Raw genomic sequence first — 24,080 nt, forward strand, 5'->3', positions numbered from 1 at the left:
AACTGTTTTTTTTTTCCATTTTATAAAAAGATTAACCTTGAAAGGTAATATCACATTTCAATTTTAGTCATTATTAATTTTACTGTGGAAGGCAGTTCTGTACACCTATGGCTGCTTTTCGACCTAGTTTTATTAGATTTTGTTTGACATTGTGAATGTCCTTTTCCCCAAAGATGTGATAGACGTCCATTCGTTCGTTCATTCAGTGTGTATTTCTTTTTTTTTTTTTTTTTTTTTTTTTTTTGAGATGGAGTCTCGCTCTGTCGCCCAGGCTGGAGTGCAGTGGCGCGATCTCGGCTCACTGCAAGCTCCGCCTCCCGGGTTCACGCCATTCTCCTGCCTCAGCCTCCCGAGTAGCTGGGACTACAGGCGCCCACAACCGCGCCCGGCTAATTTTTTGTATTTTTAGTAGAGACGGGGTTTCACCGTGGTCTCGATCTCCTGACCTTGTGATCCGCCCGCCTCGGCCTCCCAAAGTGCTGGGATTACAGGCGTGAGCCACCGCGCCCGGCCCCTCAGTGTGTATTTCTTAAGTGGCAGGCAGGTGCTGAGCTTGGCGCTGGGGAGGAGTGATGACTTCAGAGCTCTCTCTCTGCCCTCATGGAACCTGCTGTCTAGCAGGGAGGAGGACAGTAGTGATCATTGCTTGGAAGACCACAGCCTGCACTGACCTTGTGGACTTGAGCATTCGTGTCCATGGTGTGGGAGTTCCTGGCTCCCATATACATGTTTTATGAAGGAAACTACCAGAAATCCATGATTAGAGATGGAAAATATCAGACCAATTGGAAATTTTCCTTTGACTCTTACCTGGTCTGAGCATTTTCTGTCTTTTTGGTATTCCAGACTGAAAACATTTCTGTTTTCTTCTTGCCTGGCAAGTGAGCTCAGTGAAACATCCTATTAGCCACACTGCAGGGTTGGACATTACCATACCAGGTCAAGGGAAAGTGACCCTATCAAGGCCTGAGCAGCACCGTTGCTTTGAGAATTACAAGGAGAAAATTTGTGCTTTACCAAAAAGCAAATTAAAAATCCTGCCTAGTATAAGCCTTGTTTGAGTGACTAGTGAAATTGCAGAATAGCTTCATAGGAAAAAACAAACCCCAGAGTAAAATGGCGAGTGGGAAGTTCCTTCCTGATTCGTATTGTTTTTCCAGTTGCAGACAGGAAACATTCAAGGGTGTTTTCAAGCCCAGAACACTGGACACAAAGAAGGCTCTGACAAAGCAGAAAAAACCCATATACAAAAAGTTTAGGAACATGGAGCAAAATGTCTGATTCAAAACAATCTTGGTTGGGCGCAGTGGCTGATGCCTAGCACTTTGGGAGGTGGAGGCGGGAGGATGGCTTGAGCTCAGGAGTTTGAGACCAGCCTGGGCAATGGAGTAAGAATCCATCTCTATAAAAAATATTTAAAAAATTACCTGGGCATGATGGTGCACATCTCTCGTCCCAGCTGCTAGGAAGGCTGAGGTGGGAGGATAGCTTGAGCCCAGGGGTTCGAGGCTGCTGTGGGCTGTGATCAGGCCGCTGCACTCAGCATGGGAGGAAGAGCAAAACGTTGTCTCAAAAAAAAAAAAAAAAAAAAAAAAAAAACCCAAAAATCTGGCTGGGCGCGGTGGCTCATGCTTGTAATCCCAGCACTCTGGGTGACCGAGGCAGTCAGATCGCTTGAGCTCAGGAATTTGAGACCAGCCTGGCCAACATGGTGAAATCCTGTCTCTACTAAAAATACAAAAATTAGCTGAGCGTGGTGGCTCATGCCTGTAGTCCCAGCTACCTGGTGGGCTGAGGTGGGAGAATCAGTAGAGCCCAGGAAGCAGAGATTGCAGTGACCTGAGATTGTGCCACTGCACTCCAGCCTGGGTGACAGAACGAGACCCTGTCTCAAAAAAAAAATTATATATATATATATTTATTTATTTATTTTGATTTATCAAGTATTATTTTTATGATTGGATCACTTTGTCTACTGGTTTGTGTTTTTTTTTTTTTGTCTGTAGGTGTCTTGATGAATTCAGTCTCTTGCCCCCTGCCTTGCTTTAATGAATTACAAAAACTCAACCCAAGATAACATTTCTCAGTAAAAACCAGCACGTTTCTGTGGCTTATGTACATGCCTATTGAATGGGCACCTTGGCCGATAGTGGAATAATTGCTGGACTTTTCATATCTCTGGTAAAGGTGAACACTGCAAAACAGTTCATGATAGGAAGCACCGAGGCTTTGACCAGTCACAGTGATGAGGGAGATCAGGCCATTTGGACCACATTATTGGAAGAGATGGAGACAGTGCCAAGTCCTGAAAATTAAGATGGACAGCCCACAGGCCAGCAAAAGAATCTTTGTGTAAGGGATCCATTCCAGTTTGTGTATTATACTCCATAGTCATGATTTGTCACTTAAAAGTAATTCTTCCCGATTATAGGTCACTTTTAATAATCTCAGGGAACTCTAGTTGGGTTTTGGATTTTTTTTGTACAATTTTTTTTTTCTTTTTTGAGATGGAGTCTCACTCTGTTGCCCAGTCTGGAGTGCAGTGGCACGATCTCAACTCACTGCACCCTCCGCCTCCCAAGTTTAAGCAATTCTCGTGCCTCAGCCTCCCAGGCAGCTGGGACTACAAGTGTGTGCACCACATCTGGCTAATTTTTGTATTTTTAGTAGAGATGAGGTTTTGCCATGTTGACCAGGCTGGTCTTGAACTTCTGACCTCAAGTGATCCACCCACCTCGGCCTCCCAAGGTGCTGGGATTATAGGTGTGAGCCACACCGGCCCCCCCCCCCCCAGCCTCTACAATTGATTTTTTTTTTTTAATTTATTTATTATTATTATACTTTAAGTTGTAGGGTACATGTGCATAACGTGCAGGTTTGTTACATATGTATACTTGTGCCATGTTGGTGTGCTGCACCCATCAACTCATCATTTACATCAGGTATAACTCCCAATGCAATCTCTCCCCCCTCCCCCCTCCCCATGATAGGCCCCGGTGTGTGATGTTCCCCTTCCTGAGTCCAAGTGATCTCATTGTTCAGTTCCCACCTATGAGTGAGAACATTCGGTGTTTGGTTTTCTGTTCTTGTGATAGTTTGCTAAGAATGACGGTTTCCAGCTGCATCCATGTCCCTACAAAGGACACAAACTCATCCTTTTTGATGGCTGCATAGTATTCCATGGTGTATATGTGCCACATTTTCTTAATCCAATCTGTCACTGATGGACATTTGGGTTGATTCCAAGTCTTTGCTATTGTGAATAGTGCTGCAATAAACATACGTGTGCATGTGTCTTTATAGCAGCATAATTTATAATCCTTTGGGTATATACCCAGTAATGGGATGGCTGGGTCATATGGTACATCTAGTTCTAGATCCTTGAGGAATCGCCATACTGTTTTCCATAATGGTTGAACTAGTTTACAATCCCACCAACAGTGTAAAAGTTCTACAATTGATTTTAAAAGAAAACAACTAAGCCTGCAGATCTAAAATTGATTTTATTATTGTAACATATATAGCCTCCACAGACACAGGAAGCATAGGGGAAATTTCTTTGTAAACAGTACATTAACATTTTCATATAATATATTCAATATAGTTTTCAGCCTCCAGACCTTTTCACGTAAAATACCTCTAAAGCAGAGGGTCCAGTTAATTTGAAAAAAAAAGGCTGGAAATATACTGATATTCTTTACGTTTTGGATACTCTGAGGTATGTTTTCAGTTGTGCATTTGTAGAGCTTGACATTGGACCAGTTCTTTAAGTTAGGCATGCTTCACCCCTGGCCATATCAAACATGCTACTTAAAAATGTAAATAACATGCTATTTTTAAAAAACCTCAAAACTGTATTCATGTAGTTTGAAAAGTCAAATAATATAGTAAAGGCTTATCACAAAATATGGTGGGTTCACTCCCTACTCTCTGAGATTTCCCAACTCCAGAAGCAACTACTTTGAATTATTAACAGTTTATTGTGACATTTATTCATATTCATAATTACAAGTAATACATGTAAATGGTCCTTTGGGTTATCAAATTAGGTATTGTCTGTTGACTTTCTATTCTGATATATGAGGGTTTACAGCCCTTTCCCTCTGCGTCTGCTCCCCCATCCTTCCAATACGGTTATAATTTTTCATTATATTACTATTTGATGTTTATATTATGTCTAATCAATTATTTGCAGCTGAGCCTACTAGTACTATGACTATCTTTCTGTTTCTAGTCGACTTTTTGTTTTTCCTGAAGTTAATACTTGCCTCGTTTTTATGTTTGCTTTATTTTCTTTGTGGCTGTTGCAGCACTGTGTTCATAACAGTTTAATAACTGCCAAGCTCCTATTTGAATTGTTTGTGGTTGTTTATGTTTTTAATTTCAAGTACCAGTGTGAGGTTACTGAGCAAGAAGTTGGGAAAAGATGCACATGGTTGGTTGTTCTGAGCTGGCTCTAGCATACCCCTGAGCTATTACTAACTCTCCCACATCTGCTTATAACCCACACTGGGATTGTAGAGCAAGTTCTTCTCTTCTTCTGTTATTTTTTAAAAAATAATCTGCTCTTAAAAAGGACATATTTATTCTGATTCTCAGGTCGAATCTCTTCTTTTGAACTTGTGAAAATTTTAGTAGGCCTTGAGACTTTTCTGTGTATACTCGTACTTACAGAAGGAAGTCATTTTAGAGTTGAGGTGGATTCTGTCAGAGATGTACAGGGCCCTGTCCAGATTTGGGGGTTTTGGCTAGGGAAGAAAGGCAAAAGTTACCCAATCCCTGGTGGCATTCTGCTAAAGGAGGGATGAGGCATTGGCAAGAGGAATGGGGGTGTCTAATGGTGAAGCTCTAACAATCTCATGCCAGGTGTGTTCTTGCTAGGCTGACTGTCAGGTTTCTTTTTGAGTCTGGTTCTTTGACCTCATGGTCAGCTGGGGCCCTGCTTCCCTTCCCTAACTGGTATGACTACCCGTGTTTGGCTCTTCAGCAATGTCTGGCACTGTGCATGCCAAGCAAGATCTAGGGTGGCATATGTTGGCCTGCTGCTGGTGGAACCTTTTCATAGAGTTGAGAATTGACTGCGTCTGGAAGCTGGGGCCTTGACTTTGTCTCCAGGCCCTGATCCTCTGGCCCTGAGAGGTATTTGAGTCAGGCCAGAATTCCAGTTTCCTGCAGAAACTGGTGAGTGAGCCAGCCACCCTATAGGCATCTCCAGGTTAACTGGGACAGTGCCATGATGACAAATGTTAGAATCCCCCGTGGCAATGCCCTGTTCTGACTAACATGCCGTTGCCCTAAGTGGAGACTGGAGGAGCAGCGCACTACGTTCCCTAGCCCACAGTTGGCACTGCTCTGAGCTTAGCAGCGTTTCAAGGTCATTGTAGGGGTCTCCTTTACTTTCTGGCTCAAAGAGCTTTTCCTTCTCTTGCATTGGTTACTGGCCAAGATATGCAACCCCCCATTCTGAATTTCCGGTTCATTGAGAGCCTTCCCCTGACTCCCTTCACTGTTCAGAACTGAAACATACTTTTTCTTTCTCTTTTAAAAATGTCCTCCATGCCAGGCGCCGTGGTTGACACATGTAATCCCAGCACTTTGGGAAGCCAAGGCGGGCAGATTACTTGAGGTCAGGAGTTCAGGACCAGCCTGGCCAACATGACAAAACCGCATCTCTTCTAAAAATACAAAAATTAGCTGGGCAAAGTGGTATGCGCCTGTAACTCCAGCTACTTGGGAGGCTGAGGCACGAGAATCGCTTGAATCTGGGAGGTGGAGGTTGCAGTGAGCCGAGATCACACCACTGCAGTCCAGTCTGGGCAACAGAGTGAGACTGTCTCAAAAAAAAATAATAATAACATAAAAATAAAAATTATTATGGTCTGACAATTGAGACTCCACCAGCTTGGAATGCCTCTTCTGATTGCTGGCCACCGTGTTGGTTTAATGGAATGGTCGATGAAATTAGTAGTAGTTCAAAGCATAACAGAGAAAGTTGTGGAAATACTTTGTTTCTTTTAAAAGTAAGGATAGAGAGGGAATTTGAAGGAGGAACTAATTGTTACTGTGTGTGATGGTCTAGACTTGTATCTTTGCGTACGTTTCTGATTGTGAACTGAAGTTAAAGCTTCTGTAGGACAGTGTTTTCTCAAAGCCTTGTCTAGAGACCTCCTGCACTGGAATTCTGAGCAAGGATTGGCTGTTAAAAATGCAGGGTCTGTTGAATCAGAATAGAATCTCCAGAGGGACCTGGGAAATGGCATTTTATGTCAGTGCCTCCTGCGCTTGGTGATTCTGTACCTGCTCAAGTTGGGGAAGCACTACTCAGGATCGTTTGTTCTTGTTTTGGGCTGCTGTTCCCCACAAAGTTGGTTAGTTATTTTTCTTTGGTTTTGCTTAAACTGCTGTCTGATGTAAAAATGGGTAAAATGCCCCCGCCAACCCTTCTAAATTCATTTCTGCCTGTTTTGCTTTAAACTCCAGGCTAATAATTATGGAATTTTAGGAGTTGCCTTTCACTTTTGGATTTCTAACTCTGAACTTTTAATTTTTCCCACAGAGCTGAGAAAACAGAAGTCCTCAGTGAAGATCTATTACAGGTAACAAAATATAGTCTCCTTTAAATGATCTGTTTAAAGAATGGAAAAAAATTCCTGTGTGAGAATTGAGGCTTGTGGGCTTTTTTTTTTTTTTTTTTTTTTTTTTTTTTTTTGAACCAGAAGCAGAATAAAATTATTTAGTGTGATTTTGAGCAGGAAAGAAAATCAGTTTGGTTGCATGATGATGAAAAGGGGATCTGAAACCCAGCTACCTGGGTTTGAGTCTCAGGTCTGCCCCTGGTTAGCTTTGTGGCTTCAGGGATTTACTGAACTTTCCTGTGCCTCAGTTTCCACTTCTCTAAACTGAGGGAAAGGCTGTATCCACCTCACAGGTTGTTAGGAGGGTTTAATGAGTTAAGCAGGAACAGCACTGGGAACGGAGCCTGGCATATGGTAAGTGCTAGGTATTAGTGATCTGTTGTTGTTATTACCACCAGTGCAAGCCACAGACACTGTTTCTGACGTGAAACATCCCTTGATTTGCCCTGTGTTCTCCTGCCTCTTTTTTCCCATCTCTGTTAGAGCAGTTGTGTGGCATTTCCCCAGGGGGCTGTGCGTCCCAGTGGGGCGGAACCAGCATTTATTTGCTGTTTCTTGAATACCTTGCATAGGGACTCAATAGACATGGGTCTTCTCAACAGATATTAAATGAGCACCTTCTGTTTCTGTGAAAGATAAGGCACTGGGAGAAATCAGTGAACAAAACAGATCAAGGCTTCTGTCCTCGTGGAGTTTACATTCTAGTGGAAATTGGAATCAAAATTAAATTACGGAATTACTTTGTTCATTTTTTGCTTTGTTCATTTTGCTTTTCTCTGGTGGCAAATGAATGTGCATTAGTTTTCTAATGTTTGAAAATCTGGCCATTGCAAGATTTGGGGAAGGTAATGTGGAATCTGCTCCTAAATGTCCCCTTGCCCGCCAGCCCTGAGTCCTGGGCTATGGGCTTGGATCTGAAGAAACGCTGCTCTTTTGAGAAAGAGGCACAAGCCATCTCAGTGCGTAAAATGGTTTGGGGTCAAAATGTGTTCTGTTTTGAATTTGTTGATTTATCTTTAAAATAGAAAGCCTCCCAAAGGGCCTGCTCTCATTCTTCATGAGTCATCAGAATACACATTTTTGGCATTCCTTCCTGTAAAAAGCAGCTCTCTTGGCCATAAACAGCCATATTCTAGCAATAGTATTTTGGGAAGCTGCTTATGATGCGTGGGTTCCCTAAGCTGACTGCCCATTCTGCTTTAGAGGTTTATTTAAAACATACACACACACACACACACACACACACGCACGCACACACACACCCACCCAAATCCAATAAGGAAAAATTTTGAAAACACAGATCTTGCAGTTAAATTGTGGAACGTTTATTTTGCTGCTTCTGTCTGATGTACATTGTGTGGAAGGCTCTGTTGCCATGAGCTGGAGAGAACTCTTTGGCATCCCTGTGTTTTTTTCCACTTGTCAGTGGGTCTGGGCCTGGATCATTCATTCGCATCTCTGCCTGGTCTGACCTGGTGCTTTTCTGGTGCTGTAGTGTGTAAGCTGACTGGCACCACTCAGTGCGACAGCAAGGTGCAGCCAAGATCATCCCTTTTCCCTGCACATAGATTCAGCCGTGCTTTTCCTACCAGCATGCAGACACCACAAAAGGAAGAGGATGAATGTGTTCTCTTTTGTCTCTGCCTTGTCAGATTGAGCGACGCCTGGACACGGTGCGGTCAGTATGCCACCATTCCCATAAGCGCTTGGTGGCATGTTTCCAGGGCCAGCATGGCACCGATGCCGAGAAGAGACACGTGAGTATCAGATGTGACTCAGACCCAGAGTTCCTGCGTCTCTCTGAGGCTTTTCAACCCCGGGATTGGTTGGTTGTCCTAAGTGGCATCAGTGGATTGGCCTTTGGTGACTTCTATCACCAAGCACGCTCGTGACGACTGCATGACCGTAGCATTCTTTTGTGTTTAAGACATCGCTGGGCTGGAAGCACTCCTTACACGGAATCTTCTCCAGGTGCTTTTGAAGGCTCCACGATCATGTGTCATTGATAAGAGAATGGCTGTGTCGGTTATGCATCTTCTGCTGACAGAAAGCGGAAAGCCTGTCTTAAATTGACGTTGAAGTAGAAGTAATGTATTGGTTTGCTAACTGAAAAGTCCAGAGGTTGGGATGGACTTGAGGTCAGGCTTCATGTAACATTTCAGTAGTGTGATGAAAAACCCAGTTTCCTTCCTCCTCTCTCCTCTGCCCTCAGGTCTGCTTTGTCCCTGGACAGGCACCCTCATAATGGCAAGTTGGCTACTGGCAGCTGCTATGGCTACTTGTTCCTTGAGTGTGGCCAGTGGGCGAGCCTCTTTCCCAGTAGTTCCCCTCCTCTCCCCTCCTGCCTCTTTTTCTTTCTTTTTTTTTTCTTTTAGGATTTTTGCTTCCCTTCCCCTTTCCCTTGCCTTCTCCTCTTTTCTTTCCTGATGGGGTCTCACTCCATGACCCAGGCTCTAGTGCGGTAGTACAGTCATAGCTCACTGCAGCCTCAAACTCCTGGGCTCAAGAGATCCTCCCGCTTCAGTCTCCCAAGCAGCTGAGACTACAGTACACACCACCATGCCTGGCTAATTTTTTGAACTTTTTCGTAGAGATTGGGATCTCACTTTGGTACCCAGGCTGATGTAGAACTCCTGGCCTCAAGCAGTCCTCCGACCTCGGCCTTCCAAAGTGCTGGAATTACAGGCATGAGCCACCCATACCTGGCCCCAGTAGTTTTTCTTGATGGAGTGAGAAAGCTGCTTTTTCCAAACTCTTGGCAGATTGAAAGCGCTTTCCATTGCATTGATTTGTATGGAGTTACATTCACCATTTTTGACTGTTCTGTTCCACCCTAGTGACCATGGATAAGGGGTGAGGAGATGGGATGTGCTGATTGGTTTAAGGTGGTTGGGCCCAGGCCTAGAGCATGGGCTATGGTCTTACCTCCGGCTCATAGACTTTATCAAGGCCAGTGTAGATCCCTGAGAAGAATCAGGATACTAGTATAGAGAGGAAGAGGGATGGACTCTAGGAGAGCCCTCCAGTGTCTGTTCAGGGTCCACTTGTTCAGAGCATTCATTTCCTGGGTAGAGCCAGTGGAGCACAGCAACCTTTGTTCATGAGGGAGTTCCATCCTTGCTTTTACAAGTTCCCAGCTTATGAGCATGCAGTAAACCTTAGAGCCCATGCAACATTGAAGTGACAGTTTCGGTGACACACAGGGAGGCTATGATTTGCTATATTGTCACCAGGTGTCTCAAAAGTGAACACTATTAATAGTATGCAGATGATCTGTGTTACCCTTTTATGTTTCCTACAGACTTTTATGGGGCACCGTGGCAGCAGGGTTATTCCACTCTTGCACAACAGTGAGGATTCTGCAATCATGTCTGTCACAGGAATGGAAGTTTGCATACACCTATGCTTCCACACTTGCCGCAAAGCTCCGTCCCTCAGAACCAGACCCGGCCTACTGGTTCTGCTTCCTGCAGCTCCTTGTCCTTCTCTTGCCTTCTTCTGCTCTACTCACCCTTTTCACATTGTTTCCTTAGGTTCTCTGCTTCTCTTCCTTATTCTCCAAGTCATATTCTCTGGGACACCTCCTCTGTTCTTATGGCTTCTAACTGATGTGTTTATGCCAGTGACTTCTAAGCCATTTTCAACCAAGCAAAAAACTTACTCTCTTAGATGTCTATATTCTAGCATGCATGATCAGTTCTTCCTTCTGCGTTGACTCTCTGAATTCCATCCACCCTTTTATGCAGGCTGGAAACGGGGGGGCTTTCTTATATTCCCTGTTATTTTTTATTTTTTTATTTTTATTTTTTTCAAGACAAGGTCTCACTCTGTTGTCCATGCTGGAGTGTAGTGGCATGATCCTGGCCCATTGCAACATCAACCTCCTGGGCTCAAGCCATCCTCCCACCTCAACCTTTAAGTAGCTGGGACTACAGGCTCGTGCCACTAAGCCTGGCTAATTGTGTTTGTTTTTTTGTTTTTTTGTTTTTTTCATAGTAGAGATGAGGTCTCATCTGTTGCCCAGGCTGGTCTTGAATTCCTAGGCTCAAACAATTCTCCCGCCTTGGCCTCCCAAAGTGTTGGGATTACAGGCATGAGCTACTGTGCTGGGCCTCGCTTTTATTTTATCCTCCAAACCCCATAACTGCCTGATTAGCAAGTCCTTTGATTTCTCTCTGTGAATATTTTAAATGGCTCACCTCCACTCCATCTCTACCACCTTGGCCTTAATGTAAGACCTGACTCCCTCTCACCTGGACTGTTGTAGTCACCTCCTGAGCTACATTTCCTGTCTATAATTTCCTTTCCAGTCTGTCTTCAACCCAATCACCAGAGTCAGTTTCCTGAAATACAAATCAATCTTCTCATCCTCCTGCCTAAAAAAAAGAATCTTGGCTTAGTGGTTCTTAACAGGGACCAGAATTACACCCCTGGGGGCATATGGAAATGTGTAGAGACAGTTTCGGTCATCAGAGGGACTGGCAGACACCACTGACGTTTGGAGGGTGAACCAGGATGCTAAATGTTTTTTTGTTTGTTTTTTGAGGCGGAATCTTGCTCTGTCGCCCAGGCTGGAGTGCAGTGGCGCGATTCCGGCTCACCGCAACCTCCACCACCCAGTTCAAATGATTCTCCTGCCTCAGCCTCCCAAGTGGCTGGGACTATAGGTACACGCCACCAAGCCTGGCTAATTTTTGTATTTTTAGTAGAGACAGGATTTCACCATGTTAACCAGGCTGGTTTCCAACTCCTGACCTCAGGTGATCCTCCCTCCTCAGCTTCCCAAAGTGCTGGGATTACAGGCGTGAGCTTCCGCGCCTGGCCAAGATGCTAAATGTTTTGTAATGCTTGGTGAAATAGTTCCACACAAGAAGTATCTTAATGCTAGAAGTGCCTCTTCTGAGGGACGCTGGCTGGTTCCCATTGCCTGGGATAAAGTCCACGCTGTTTAGATGGCTTAAGCCCTTTCTCAGCTGATTCCATTTCTCCTTATCAGCTTCACTGTCTCCTGCTTCCTCCCATTCACACTCTGTGTCAGCCACATAACACTCACCAGTCCCCAAATATGTCACTGTCCCTCACAGTTCTATCTAGTTCCTGTTGTCTTCCTTGAGACACAGTCCAAGTGTCACATATATTCAGTAGAAACAAATATTTATCAATCACCTACTGTGTACAAGTGCTGCAGATATAAAATGAATGAAATGTAAGTTTTCATGGTCTTGTGGGGGAGATACATACAAATGGATCATTATAAAACAAGATACTCAATAAAACATGCACAGGGTGTTATGGGGGGCCCAGGATGGGTACCAAAGGAAAAGGGAGGTAGTCAGGTGAGGCTTCCTGGAGGAGGTGGTGTCTGCCCTATAAAGGAGGGAAATTAGTGGCAGGTGGTGGGAATATTCCAGGCCCCTGGGGCAAAAGTGCTTGGTCCTCATTTCTGAAACCTAATGCTTTAGCTTTCCTTTTCCAATGTCAAAAGTACCAAAGACAGGGTTCTGAGGATGCCTACACTTTGCACTTGGGAAGAGGAGTTACCACAACAATGGTGAGAGAAGACTGATATGGAGAAAATTGTAGCAGTCTCCAGGGCTCTAGAAGACATAGGAGGAGCCTCCCAAAGACCTCTCATGCTCCCTGCATGGGAAGAGGCAAGAATGGAAGGAGAGAGACATGGGGCAGGTGACCTTCTCAGTCCAGCCACCATTGACATGGTACAATGCTCATGGGTCAGATAGGATAGATTATTAGATTAGAGAATTATTTATTTTTGTGCGATTGGCATACGCTTTACAAATTCAGTCTTTAGAGCTTTTAAAATTCATCCCTGGCCAGGCATGGTGCTGCACTCCTGTAATCCCAGCACTTTGGGAGGCCAAGGCAGGCACAACTTGAGCTCAGGAGTTCAATACCAGCCTATGCAACATGGCACAACCCCATCTCTCTAAAAAATAAAAAATTAGCCATACATGATGGCACGTGCCTGTAGTCCCAGCTACTCAGGAGGCTGAGGTGGGAGGATGGCTTGAGCCCCAGAAGTGGAGGTTGCAGTGAGCTGAGATTGCATCACTGGCCTCCAGCCTGGGCAACAGTGCCAGACCCTGTCTCAATAATTAATTAATTAATTAATTAATTCATCCCTGATGATAGAAAGCTCTTCACCTCTAGGAAGCACAGAGCCCTCCCTGTGGAGGAGTTCAGTGTTGATACTTGATTAATGAACCCATATGTTAAGCAGAGTTTCCTTGTTTATGTACATAGGAAACAAGATTGTTGTGGCTTTGGGGCCAGGTTGGGGAAACCACAAAACTATTTACAGCTGCCATCTTGAGTGATACTTGTCAAAATAGACTTCTCTATTATTTTTTTCCCACAGACTCCTAAAGTTCCAGAGTTGCACAGTATATTTGTCTTAATTATTGCATTGATCTTTAGTAGGTATTTAACCTCCTTTAGAAAGGCAGCATAACCAGAAGGTAGGAGTTATCCCCTATTATTCTCATATCTTCCTTGTCCAGAGCTGGGGCAGCTGGGAATAGTCTCCTTGTAGCACAGATGGAGCCCATTATTTATTTATTTGAAAATAATTTTGTGGGAAGCCGAGGTGGGAGGATTACTTGAGACCAGGAGTTTGAGACCAGCCTGAGCAACATAGTGAGACCTTGTCTCTCTAAAAAATTAAAATGAAAAAATCAATAATTTGGGGAGAGGGGAAATGGGTAAATGCCTTTGTTGATTTTTAAATTTCAGTTTACTGTTTTAAATAGGTTCTACATTTATATGGTCAAAATTCAGCATATACAAAAGAACTTACAGTAAGGTGCCTCCCAGCCCATTTCCCCAGGCACCCACTTCCCTCCTCCAGAGCCACTGCTCTTAGTAGCTTCTTGTATAGCCTTGCAGAGATAGTCTGTCCAGTACAAGCCAGTACATATGCGATTGTATCAGATGGAGCCCTTTGGAGGCAGAAGAGTCAGGTGACATACCAGGAGTGGACCCTGTGTTTTTAACATGAATGTCCTTTCTACTGGGCAGGTGAAATTACTTGGGTTGCTGCAGAATTGAAAGCATTTCTTGTTAGCAGATTATGACGTTATAACCAGCCCGCTTGTACTTGCCAGGCCTCTTCTGAGATAAGCCATTGGCCCATAGGGAAGACACTGAACAGAGGCTGGGGCCATCAGCACTCAGGTCTGACTCCTGCCTCTCTCTGGGGTGCCTGGCCAGACCACTTGACCTCCTTCGGCTTCGGGTTCCTTGACTGTACGATTAGAACATTAGATCAGGTGATTCTGTGGTCATTGCCAGCTGAAAAACAAATCTCTCGTAGGAAAATGGGTGGCTTTGTATTCAAAAACTGTTTGGATATTTAGCTAGAAGTTTTTAGTATTTAAGTAAAGCTACATTTTAGAATGATAGCCAAATTAAGAGCCAGTTTAGAATGGGTGCGGTGGTTCACGCCTGCGATCCCAGCACTTTGGGAGGCCGAGGAGGGCAGATCACTTGAGGTGAAGAGTTTGAGACCACCCTGGCCAACATGGCAAAACCCTGTTTCTACTACAAGTACAAAAATGAGTTGGATGTGGTGGCACACGCCTATAATCACAGCATGGGAGGCTGAGGCACGAGAATCACTTGAACCTGGGAGGCAGAGGTTGCAACGAGCCGAGATTGCCCCACTACGCTGTATCCTGGGTGACAGAGCAAGACTGCCTCAAAAAAAAAAAAAGAAAAAAAAAGCCAGTTTAAGAATGAGTGTTGTAGCCAAAGCTTTTGAAATTGAGCACTTTATTGCATTTACCTATCAGGATAACCATTTAGAAAGCAAGGTCTATTTCTCTCTCATGTCCCTAGTGCCTTAAACATAGTGTGCTTTGATTCATTAATAATAATAGAAACAGGCTGGGTGTGGTGGTTCATGCCTGTAATCCCAACACTTTGGGAAGCTGAGGCACGCAGATCTCTTGAGCTCAGGAGTTCGAGATCAGCCTGGTCAGGATACCCCATTTCTACCCAAAATACAAAAATTAGCTGGGCATGGTGACGCAGGCCTGTAATCCCACCTACTTCGGTGGCTAAGGCAGGAGAGTTGCTTGAACCTGGAAGGTGGAGGATCTTGCCACCACATTGTAGCCTGGGCGACAGACTGAGACCCTGTCTCAAAAAAGCAAACAAAAATAATAAGCAGAAGAACAGCAACAGCAATAATAATAACAGCTAATGTTTACTGAATACTTACAATGTGTTAGGTACTTGATACATTTTCTGTAGTCAAACTGAAACAGAGAGATCATCATACAACTAATACCTGTGAGACCAGAACCTGAACTCAGACAGGCTGTCTCCCACCTGTGTAATTTGCCTGGAAGGAGAAATTAATGAATGATGTTCTGAAAAAGATCATTGAGAATGGGTATCAAATAATAATGAGAAAAAACACACACTGTCTTCTGTCTTCCAGAAAAAACTGCCTCTGACAGCTCTCGCTCAGAATATGCAAGAAGCATCAACTCAGCTGGAAGACTCTCTCCTGGGGTAAGAGTTGCTGCCTTCAGAGTGCCAAGCGCCATGTGGGTTGGTGGAAGTGGCTGAGCCAGGTGGTATGTGTAGGACCTGTGAGAGGAACTGTGAGCATTGATGGCATGGCTCATCTGCTAGGAGACCGGCTCAGACTCCTTGGGGGAAAGTGGGGTCAAGGCCGCCGGGTTGCTGGAGAATCTTTCTTTTAGTAGGTGTCAGGCTGGAGTTGGATGGCAGAAAGGGCCATTAACAAAAAAGCAACTGATAGGATCAATGCCTATTCTCCTAATCTTGGACAGAAAGAACCTGGTCCCTTCTGTGTTCCAGGTGTTAGCTCAGATTTAGAAACTCTGACCAGACCCTTTCAGTTCTTAGAGTCACATCCTTTACACGTGGTCACCAAAACATCCATGGTAGTTATCTAAAAAGAGTGTATATTCTGAATTATTGAATTTTTTTTTTTTACAATTGGCATGTATTCTTTAAATAATTTAAAAATGTAAGTAAGAACAAAGCAGTTTTTATTGTAGGAGGGAAGGTATACCCTTCCTTCTGTCTGCTCCTGCCGTGAGGCTGGTATCCTCTAGCCCTGTCTGGTCTCTCTGGCTGTGAAGTAGGCCCTGCTTCCCAGCGGGATGAGGCCTTCAGACTTTTCAGTCTATTTCTCAGCGTCTGCAGTTCTCTCGCCGTCCTTCGGAGAGTAGTTTCCTCCCACTCTTCACCATTTCTTTCTCCTGTCTGCTGCCATGTTTGGGGGCCCTGGGAGGAGCATGGCCTGTGCCCACCTGCCAGCATCCTCCTTCCCTCGAGCCTGGAAGTTTTTCCTGTTGGTGCTTCCTCATTCTATGGCCATCCTCATCACACCAGAGTGATACTGCGTGCTAGCATGGTTATAAGTGTTTTCCAAGTAATAGCTCATCTAATCCTCAAAACAACCTAGGAGGTAGGTCATATCAGCACTTAGAACCATGTTAACACACAACATCACTCCCATTTTACAGATAAGGATACTGACAGAGAGGGCAGGGAAATTGCCTGAGACTACACAGTGGGAGAAGAGCAAAACCTGTATTCAGACTTGGCCAGCTTGGCACCAGAGAGCATGTTCCTGACTACGACACCATGGCCACCCCACACCAGTGCCACGTGCATTTCTGGTGTCAAAAGAATCCCACAGAGAGCTTGCAGGGGAAGACGGGAAGGAAGGGAGAGGGAGGGAGGGATAGAGACTGTGGAGTTATATCACTGCACATGTACTTTGTATGATATCAGCTGCATGTTCGCAAGAACACTACAAGGAAACGTGATATTCATGTAACAGGGCCCTTAAGTATTAGCCGGCTAGCTCATCTGCATAGCAGAAAGGGAGCCTGGCCAAGGCCGGCCTCAGAGACATAAGATAACATGTAATGACCTTAATGTCTAATTTAAACGATTTTCAGAGTATTTTGTGAACACTTGGTTTTCACCTGACTTGAGAATCTAATTCTTGAGTAATTTGTTATCTCACTGTTCACACATCCCTCTGCCACCCCCACACACAAAGTGCATGCCTGAGACGGTCATTTTTATTTTAAAGCACATATCTGTGGACTCATGTTTTAGGCAACACCCTAAATTTATAATATTTTAAAGGCTGTGTTAGGTAGCACCCTAATGCGTTCCTGTCACATGGCAAGCAGCACTGCATCCACACAGTAATCCAGTGCCTGATTTCATGAGCACATGCTCTTTGTTGGGGTGTCTTGTTTTTAAAGGAAGATGCTGGAGACGTGTGGAGATGCTGAGAATCAGCTGGCTCTCGAGCTCTCCCAGCACGAAGTCTTTGTGGAGAAGGAGATCGTGGACCCTCTGTACGGCATAGCCGAGGTGGGTGCTTCACCGTGCAGCACGGAAGAGCCAAGAGTGGTGTGGGCTGGACAGTGAATGTTAAAATTTTAACAGTCGTTGCTGGCTTTAACGTACACTTCTTTTTGGAAATAAGGGGAGTCAATCGAAGGTACAAAATCCTTTGCTTTAGAGAAAAAACGTTTGTAAATACTGTCCTTTAAAATGGTTAACCTAAAAGCCCTGAAGTGCATCCCATTTGGTGTGTTCTTCCTTTTAGGTGGAGATTCCCAACATCCAGAAACAGAGGAAACAGCTTGCAAAATTGGTGTTAGACTGGGATTCCGTCAGAGCCAGGTAACACACGGCTTGAGCCAGCAGTGCAGCATCGTGTCCCATTCCCACCACCGGGGAAAGGAAGACCACAATAGAAGTGGTCACCAATTCGTGCATTTGACCCCCAGACTGGGTGCCAGCCTGCCAGCACTCCCTGTAGGCCTCGTTCTCCCAAGCGTGGCAGTGGGGTTGTCGTTAGAACATCCTGTTCTTAGTGAGCCAGCAGTGAAAGGAAATCATCTAAGGAAAATGACGTGAGTATATTTAACGGCAGAGGGAACGGTGGCAGTTCTGAGGGCCCAACTCTTAAGAGTGTAGGAATAAACACATCTGTGGCCCTAACAGCTCATGAGGGTCCTGCTGTGTCACAAACCCTGTGTACCTGTAATACCTTCAGTACCAAGAAAGGAGGCGCTCACATGGCAGGAACTCATGTAAACCAGTGTAGCCAAATCAACGCTGTTGATGTGGGGACTGATGTCAGCGAAGGAGTCTGTCATGATTCAGGGCAGGACTGCTCCCTCTGCCCTGTCCTTGATGGAGTTTTTTGGCTTTTTTCTTTCCTTTTTTTTTTGAGACAAGGTCTCGCTCTGTTGCACCAGACTGGTGCGATCATAGCTTACTGCCGCCTCAAACTCCCAGGTTCAAGTGATCCTCCTCCACGACATCCCAAGTAGCTGGGACTACAGGCACATGCCACAGCGCCCAGCTACTTTTTAAAATTTTTTGTGGGGTAGTGTCTAGCTGTGTTGCCCAGGCTGGTCTTGAACTTCTGGCCTCAAGTGATCCTCCCACCTTGGCCTCCCAAAGCGCTGGGATTACAGCCATGAGCCTTGGTACCTGGCCTTCAGTGGAGTTTCTGTCACTCACTTCCATGGCTTTCTTCTCAGGCATGTGACAGTTGGGAATAGGGAAACTGGCACCACCAGCCTCAGTCCTGTTTCCTGCTTTATCACAAGGTTTGACAAACCTCTTCTGTAAAGGGCTGGATAGTAAATCTTTCTGGTGCTGCAACCCAGTTGCTCCCTGTTGTAACTGCTTAACTCTGCTGTTGTAGCATAAGGGCAGCTATGAGCAAGGCATACATGAATGGGTATGGCTGTGTTCCAATAAAACTTTATTTACAAAAGCAAGTGGCTTGGCTGACCCCAGCTTTGTCAGCTCTTTTCATCCTCATTGCAGTCCTGTGAAGCAGATATGATTATTTCTGTTTGACAGATGTGTGGTGATAGAGCTATCATTTATTGAGTTCTTCTGTGTCTGATGCTTCTATTACAGATTTATGGCTGTAATAAAAGGGCTGCATTTCCTTGTTTCGAAGAAGTGGTTGAGTATTAGATACGTCACTGATTTAATATCAGGTGATTTGGAGAAAGTAAACACCAGTTTATTAAATGTACAAGTCAGTTGTGAAGATGAGTTCTGACTTAAGAAATGCTGAGATGAGAAAAGGTTTATTTAGGAATTCACACGTGGTGAAGACTCTGCTAGTGCAATTATCAAGTGACTTACCTGACACTTGCCACATGCCGGGGATCGAGCTACTTTCATCGTATGTCGGCCCATTTGATTCTCCCACCAATCCATGTTCATTTGTTCATCTGTGTTTTCAACTGATATCAGTTGGGTGCTCAGTGTGCACCAGACTTTGTGCTAGACTCTAAATGCATAGGCCTTTCCATGTGACTTGGAGGGAACAGGGTAGAGGTTAGTATAACATTCCCTACTTTTGAGAGGAGACTCGTTTTGCAGATAAGGGAGGGACCTGCATGTATTATCTATGTGACTTGCTTTGTGCCTTCAAGAGCATAAATTGCAGTGTTAGGATTCTGACAGCAAAGTCCACTGTCTCTTGGTCATGTGTACATGTGATGTTCTCTGTCACCTGGGCTGGAGTGCAGTGGTGTGATCATAGCTCACTGCAGCCTCAAACTCCTGGGCTCAGGGGATCCTCCTGCCTCAGCCTCTCGAGCAGCTGCACACCACCACACCCAGCTACTGTTTTTTTTTTAAAGATGGAGTCTCTCTCTGTCACCTAGGCTGGAGTACAGTGGCACAATCTTGGCTCACTGCAACCAAGATGCCGGGTTCAAGCGATTCTCCTGCCTCAGTATCCTTAGTAGCTGGGATTACAGGCATGCGCCACCACACCTGGCTAATTTTTGTATTTTTAGTAGAGAGAGGGTTTCACCATGTTGGCCAGGCTGGTCTCGAACTCCTGATCTCAGGTGATCTGTCTGCCTTGGCCTCCCAAAGTGCTGGAATTACAGGTGTGAGCCACTGCACCCAGCCCCAGCTTTTTATTTTTAGTAGAGACGAGGTCTCGGTATGTTGCCCAGGCTGGTCTCAAACTCCTGGCTGCAAGTAAACCTCTCTCCTTGACCTCCCACAGTGTTGGGATTACAGGTGTGAGTCACCACACCTGGCCTGTACGTGTGATTGGAATCCTGTGTAGCTGGGAGTGCAGGTCACCCTGCGATACATTTTTGCTCAAGAGACAGAAGAATGTTCTAATGATTAATTAAACAAGGCAGCAAATGCTCCCTCACTAGAGTTGGTTGAGCAGTATTACAGATGTTTATCTGACAGGAATTTTGCTCCTTGAGTGCGTGTATCCCACAGGTGATTTTAATACTGATTCTTGATCTTGCATTCACGGTCTTGTTCACTTAATCACAGTAGGTGTTGGAGAAGCTAAAACAATTGAATATTTCTACTTTTTCTCATTCCTCTTGCTTTTCCCTGGACAAAAGGTGGTAATAATTAAGTAGAAATCCATTATATGCCAGACATCATATGCGTGCACACACATTTTTCTCGCCTTTCCTCCTCATGACAATTCCGCAAGGCAGACAGTGTTTGTGAGTTTTGTAGATGAGGCAACTGAGATGCATAGAGGCTAAGTCACTAACTAGGTCACATGACTAGTTAAGGTAAAGCTGAGCTCCAAACTTGGACATATGAGACTCTGAAGTCTATGCTCCTTTCACAACATAGCATCTCCAGTTTTGCTTTGGTGGACTTGCCGAAGCCTTTCGGTGGAGGAGTGTGTCACGTCAGGAACACGAAGTGGGCAGAACATGGCATTTTGGGGCACTGCAGCAGTCTAGAAAGTTTAGTAAGTAGCTAACATGGGTTTTCATGCTGCATTTTATAACATCTGTGTTTACATTTAAAGTGATAGAGCTTTCCACAACACCAGACATACCCATTTTCAAACAGAGGATCAAAGCACATTTGAAAATCAAAAATTCTTTTCTATGATTATTTCCCACTTATCCCCTATTATTACTATAGTTTCTTTTTTTTTTTCTTTTTAGTGCTTTCATTGCTATTGATTGATACCTACATTATTATTGTTATTGTTGTTTGTAGACACGGAGTCTTGCTATGTTGTCCAGTCTGGTCTCAAACTGATCCAGCTCAAGTGATCCTCCCACCTTAGCGTCCCGAAGCGTTGGGATTACAGGCGTGAGCCACTGCACCCAGCCTGATAGCTACACTATTGAAGTTCTGGCTTTTACTTGCTGAAAGTAATCATAGATCACAGATGGTAGTGTGGTAGTAGAAAGAGCCACAAGAAGTTCTCAGAAGCAGGAGCAGATTCCCAGTGGCACAGGGAACATTTCAGCTCAAAGCAAGAGAGCAGGGAGACCACCTCGCTCTCCTCCAGTGGCAAGGATTCCATGATTGGCCACCACAAGAAAGGGATTCTGTGGATTTTTCTCCAGTAGTGGAGTTTGTGTGAGACAAGATGTGGTTGGTTATGCTCAAAGCAGACCACTACTCCCGGCACTACAAGACTCCTGTCATGGTGGGAAGCTAAAGTCTCCTTTTGCTTGCTTCTGTTCTTAGAGGATAAGCTCAAGAGAAGTTGGCATCCTGGGCAGTGATACCCCTTCCAGGCAGAATCAGTTTTGAGGATTTTTCCTGTTCTTATTTTTCATTGTTTTAAAAAAATTTTTTTTTTTTTTATTTCATGCTAATGTTAAGACTGTTATATTTTAGTTCATTTAGGTCATGACATACTTTGCTTTTCAAAGTAGCAAACCTTGATCAGTTAACTGTAGTTAAATTACTTGTTTAAAATAATATAGTGGGTAGAAATATAATAAAAATATAAAAATAATATAGTGGGTAGAAATTAAAACTAAACTCACAAAGTTATGCCTTTGTTTTAAAAAGTTTTTATGTTTAAAAGATGATATTCAGATACATGCTTCTAGTAAAATAATGTCACATTGGCTTATTTGTGGTCCAAAGAGTTGTAGCTTTGTCAGTGTCATTTACCCAGCAGTCTTCTTAATATCTGGTCTAACCTAGCTCTTGTCTATTCTGTTTTCAAATAAAGCCCATTCCAAAACAGATGTACTTCCCTATCATTTCCATGTGATGCTAAGTGCATTTGTTCTAATCTGTTCTTTCGTTTAGAGTACAGTTCTTCAGGAATCTTATCTTTATGCATGATGCATGTATACTTGTTTCTCCTTACCAGGCCCCAAAGCTTCAAACACCTTGGTCACCAAGGCTGGCACAAACCTGCCCCAGGTCATCCCCAGCTTCCATTGATGCTTAGCTTTCTGACTTTTTCTTTCTTTCTGCTTTGTTTTCTTCTTTCTCTCTTTGTGGGTGTGTGTGTATGGTGGGGTTGAGAGGAATCAAAGAATTTACTTTATTGCTTTCCCAGTTATTCTAAAAGGATGTTCATTACTCCTAACTAGCATTTCCAAGTTTTTGTCATAAATGGGAAGCCCTTCACATTAATTTGTGTACCTTGATGCCAAAAACAGAAGTCATTACATTAAAAAAAAAAAAACTCTCTCTCTACATATGTATTTTCCAGCATATAAATGTTCATATATATAATTCCTATGTATATTTATATTTGAAGATTGGAAATACATACCTAATTGCTTAATCTGTCACTTAAAAAGTTTTTGTTTGGGCGGGTGCAGTGGCTCACGTCTGTAATCCTAGCACTTTGTGAGGCTGAGGGGGGAGGATCACTTGAGGTCAGGAGTTCAAAACCAGGCTGATCAACATGACAAAACCCCATCTCTATTAAAAAATAGAAAAATATTAGCTGAGCGTGGTGGCGTGCACCTGTAGTCCCAGCTACTCAGGAGGCTGAGGCAGGAGAATCGCTTGAACCCAGAGATGGAGATTGCAGTGAGCCGAGATTGCGCCACTGGACTCCAGACTGGGCTACAGTGCAAGCAAGACTCCATCTCAAAAAAAAAAATAAAGTTTTGGGAGGCTGGGTTGAGCGGATCACTTGAGGCCAGGAGTTTGAGACCAGCCTGGCCAACGTAGCGAAACCTTGTCTCTACCAAAAATACAAAAAGTGTGGTGGCACACGCCTGTAATCCCAGCTACTAGGGTGGCTGAGACAGGAGAATTCCTTGAACCCAGGAGGTGGAGGTTTCAGTGAGCTAAGATTGTGCCACTGCACTTCAGCCTGGGTGACAGAGTGAGACTCTGTCTCAAAAAAAAATAATAATAATAATAAATAAAAATATGAAAATATGACATACCCTTCCACCCTATTTTTTTTTTTTTTTGGAGACGAGTCTCGCACTGTTGCCCAGGCTGGAGTGCAGTGGCGCAATCTCGGCTCACTGCAAGCTCCACCTCCCAGGTTCATGCCATTCTCCTGCCTCAGCCTCCCGAGTAGCTGGGACTACAGGCGCCTGCCACTACACCTGGCTAATTTTTTGTATTTTTAGTAAAGACAGGATTTCACCGTATTAGCCAGGATGGTCTCAATCTCCTGACCTTATAATCCACCCACCTTAGCCTCCCAAAGTGCTGGGATTACAAGCTTGAGCCACCGCAACTAGCCCTTTTTTTTTTTTTTTTTTGAGACAGAGTCTCACTCTGTTGCCAGGCTGGAGTGCAGTGGCATGCCATCTCAGCTCACTGCAACCTCCACCCCTGGGCTCAAGCAGTTCTCCTGCCTCAGCCTCCTGAGTAGCTGGGATCACAGGCGCCCGCCACCATGCCTGGTTAATTTTTGTATTTTTAGTAGAGACGGGGTTTCACCACGTTGGCCAGGCTGGTCTCGAACTCTTGACCTCAGGTAATCTGCCCACCTCAGCCTCCCAAAGTTCTGAGATTACAGGTGTGAGCCACTGCGCCCTGCCATTCCACCCCTTTTTAAACCCAAATGTTAATAATACACCATAAGTAATGCTCTGTACTTTGCTTCTTAACCAGCTGTGTTAAAAATGTATCTTGGAGATCTTTCTGTGTCAGTCATATGAGAAGCTTCCTGATTCTTTCTGTATGGTTGTACCAGGCAGTTGATGGACATTTAATCTGTGGTGCTTTGCATCACTTTTTCATCTAAGAGCTCACAGAGATTGTTCTCAGGTGCCATTTTGTTTCACTTCTTTTTTCTTCAGTAACCTCTCCTCTTCCATTTACCCAGGATCAACTTGCAGCAGACATGTACAACTTTATGGCCAAAGAAGGGGAGTACGGCAAATTCTTTGTTACGGTAAGCAGCTTCCCTTGACAAAATGTTAAAGCGTTATTAAAATGGAGTCATTTTAGCTTTTTTGCAAAAGATTTCATTTTTAGTTTTGCTCAGCCATTGTGTGTGTGTCCATCCGATGCTAACGTTACTTTTGTTTTTGAATGTGGGTCTGTTCTCAGTTATTAGAAGCCCAAGCAGATTACCATAGAAAAGCATTAGCAGTCTTAGAAAAGACCCTCCCCGAAATGCGAGCCCATCAAGGTAATGTAACCCGCGTGCGG

At 44.3% G+C, this 24,080-nt stretch overlaps 1 protein-coding gene across 1 annotated transcript in view; it reads left to right on the forward strand.

Moving 5' to 3' along the window:
• Nucleotides 1-24,080, forward strand: part of ARHGAP17 (Rho GTPase activating protein 17) — a 177,795-nt gene that overhangs the window by 112,191 nt on the left and 41,524 nt on the right. Inside the window, exons 3-9 of the mRNA XM_050773405.1 lie at nucleotides 6,557-6,596; nucleotides 8,288-8,392; nucleotides 15,100-15,173; nucleotides 16,916-17,027; nucleotides 17,266-17,343; nucleotides 23,674-23,820; nucleotides 23,979-24,060. Of these exons, the coding sequence (XP_050629362.1) occupies nucleotides 6,557-6,596; nucleotides 8,288-8,392; nucleotides 15,100-15,173; nucleotides 16,916-17,027; nucleotides 17,266-17,343; nucleotides 23,674-23,820; nucleotides 23,979-24,060 (638 nt within the window). The remainder of the gene's footprint in view (nucleotides 1-6,556; nucleotides 6,597-8,287; nucleotides 8,393-15,099; nucleotides 15,174-16,915; nucleotides 17,028-17,265; nucleotides 17,344-23,673; nucleotides 23,821-23,978; nucleotides 24,061-24,080) is intronic.

Source organism: Macaca thibetana, chromosome 20 (genome assembly GCF_024542745.1).
Source record: "Macaca thibetana thibetana isolate TM-01 chromosome 20, ASM2454274v1, whole genome shotgun sequence".
Taxonomy (NCBI): Eukaryota; Metazoa; Chordata; class Mammalia; order Primates; family Cercopithecidae; genus Macaca; species Macaca thibetana.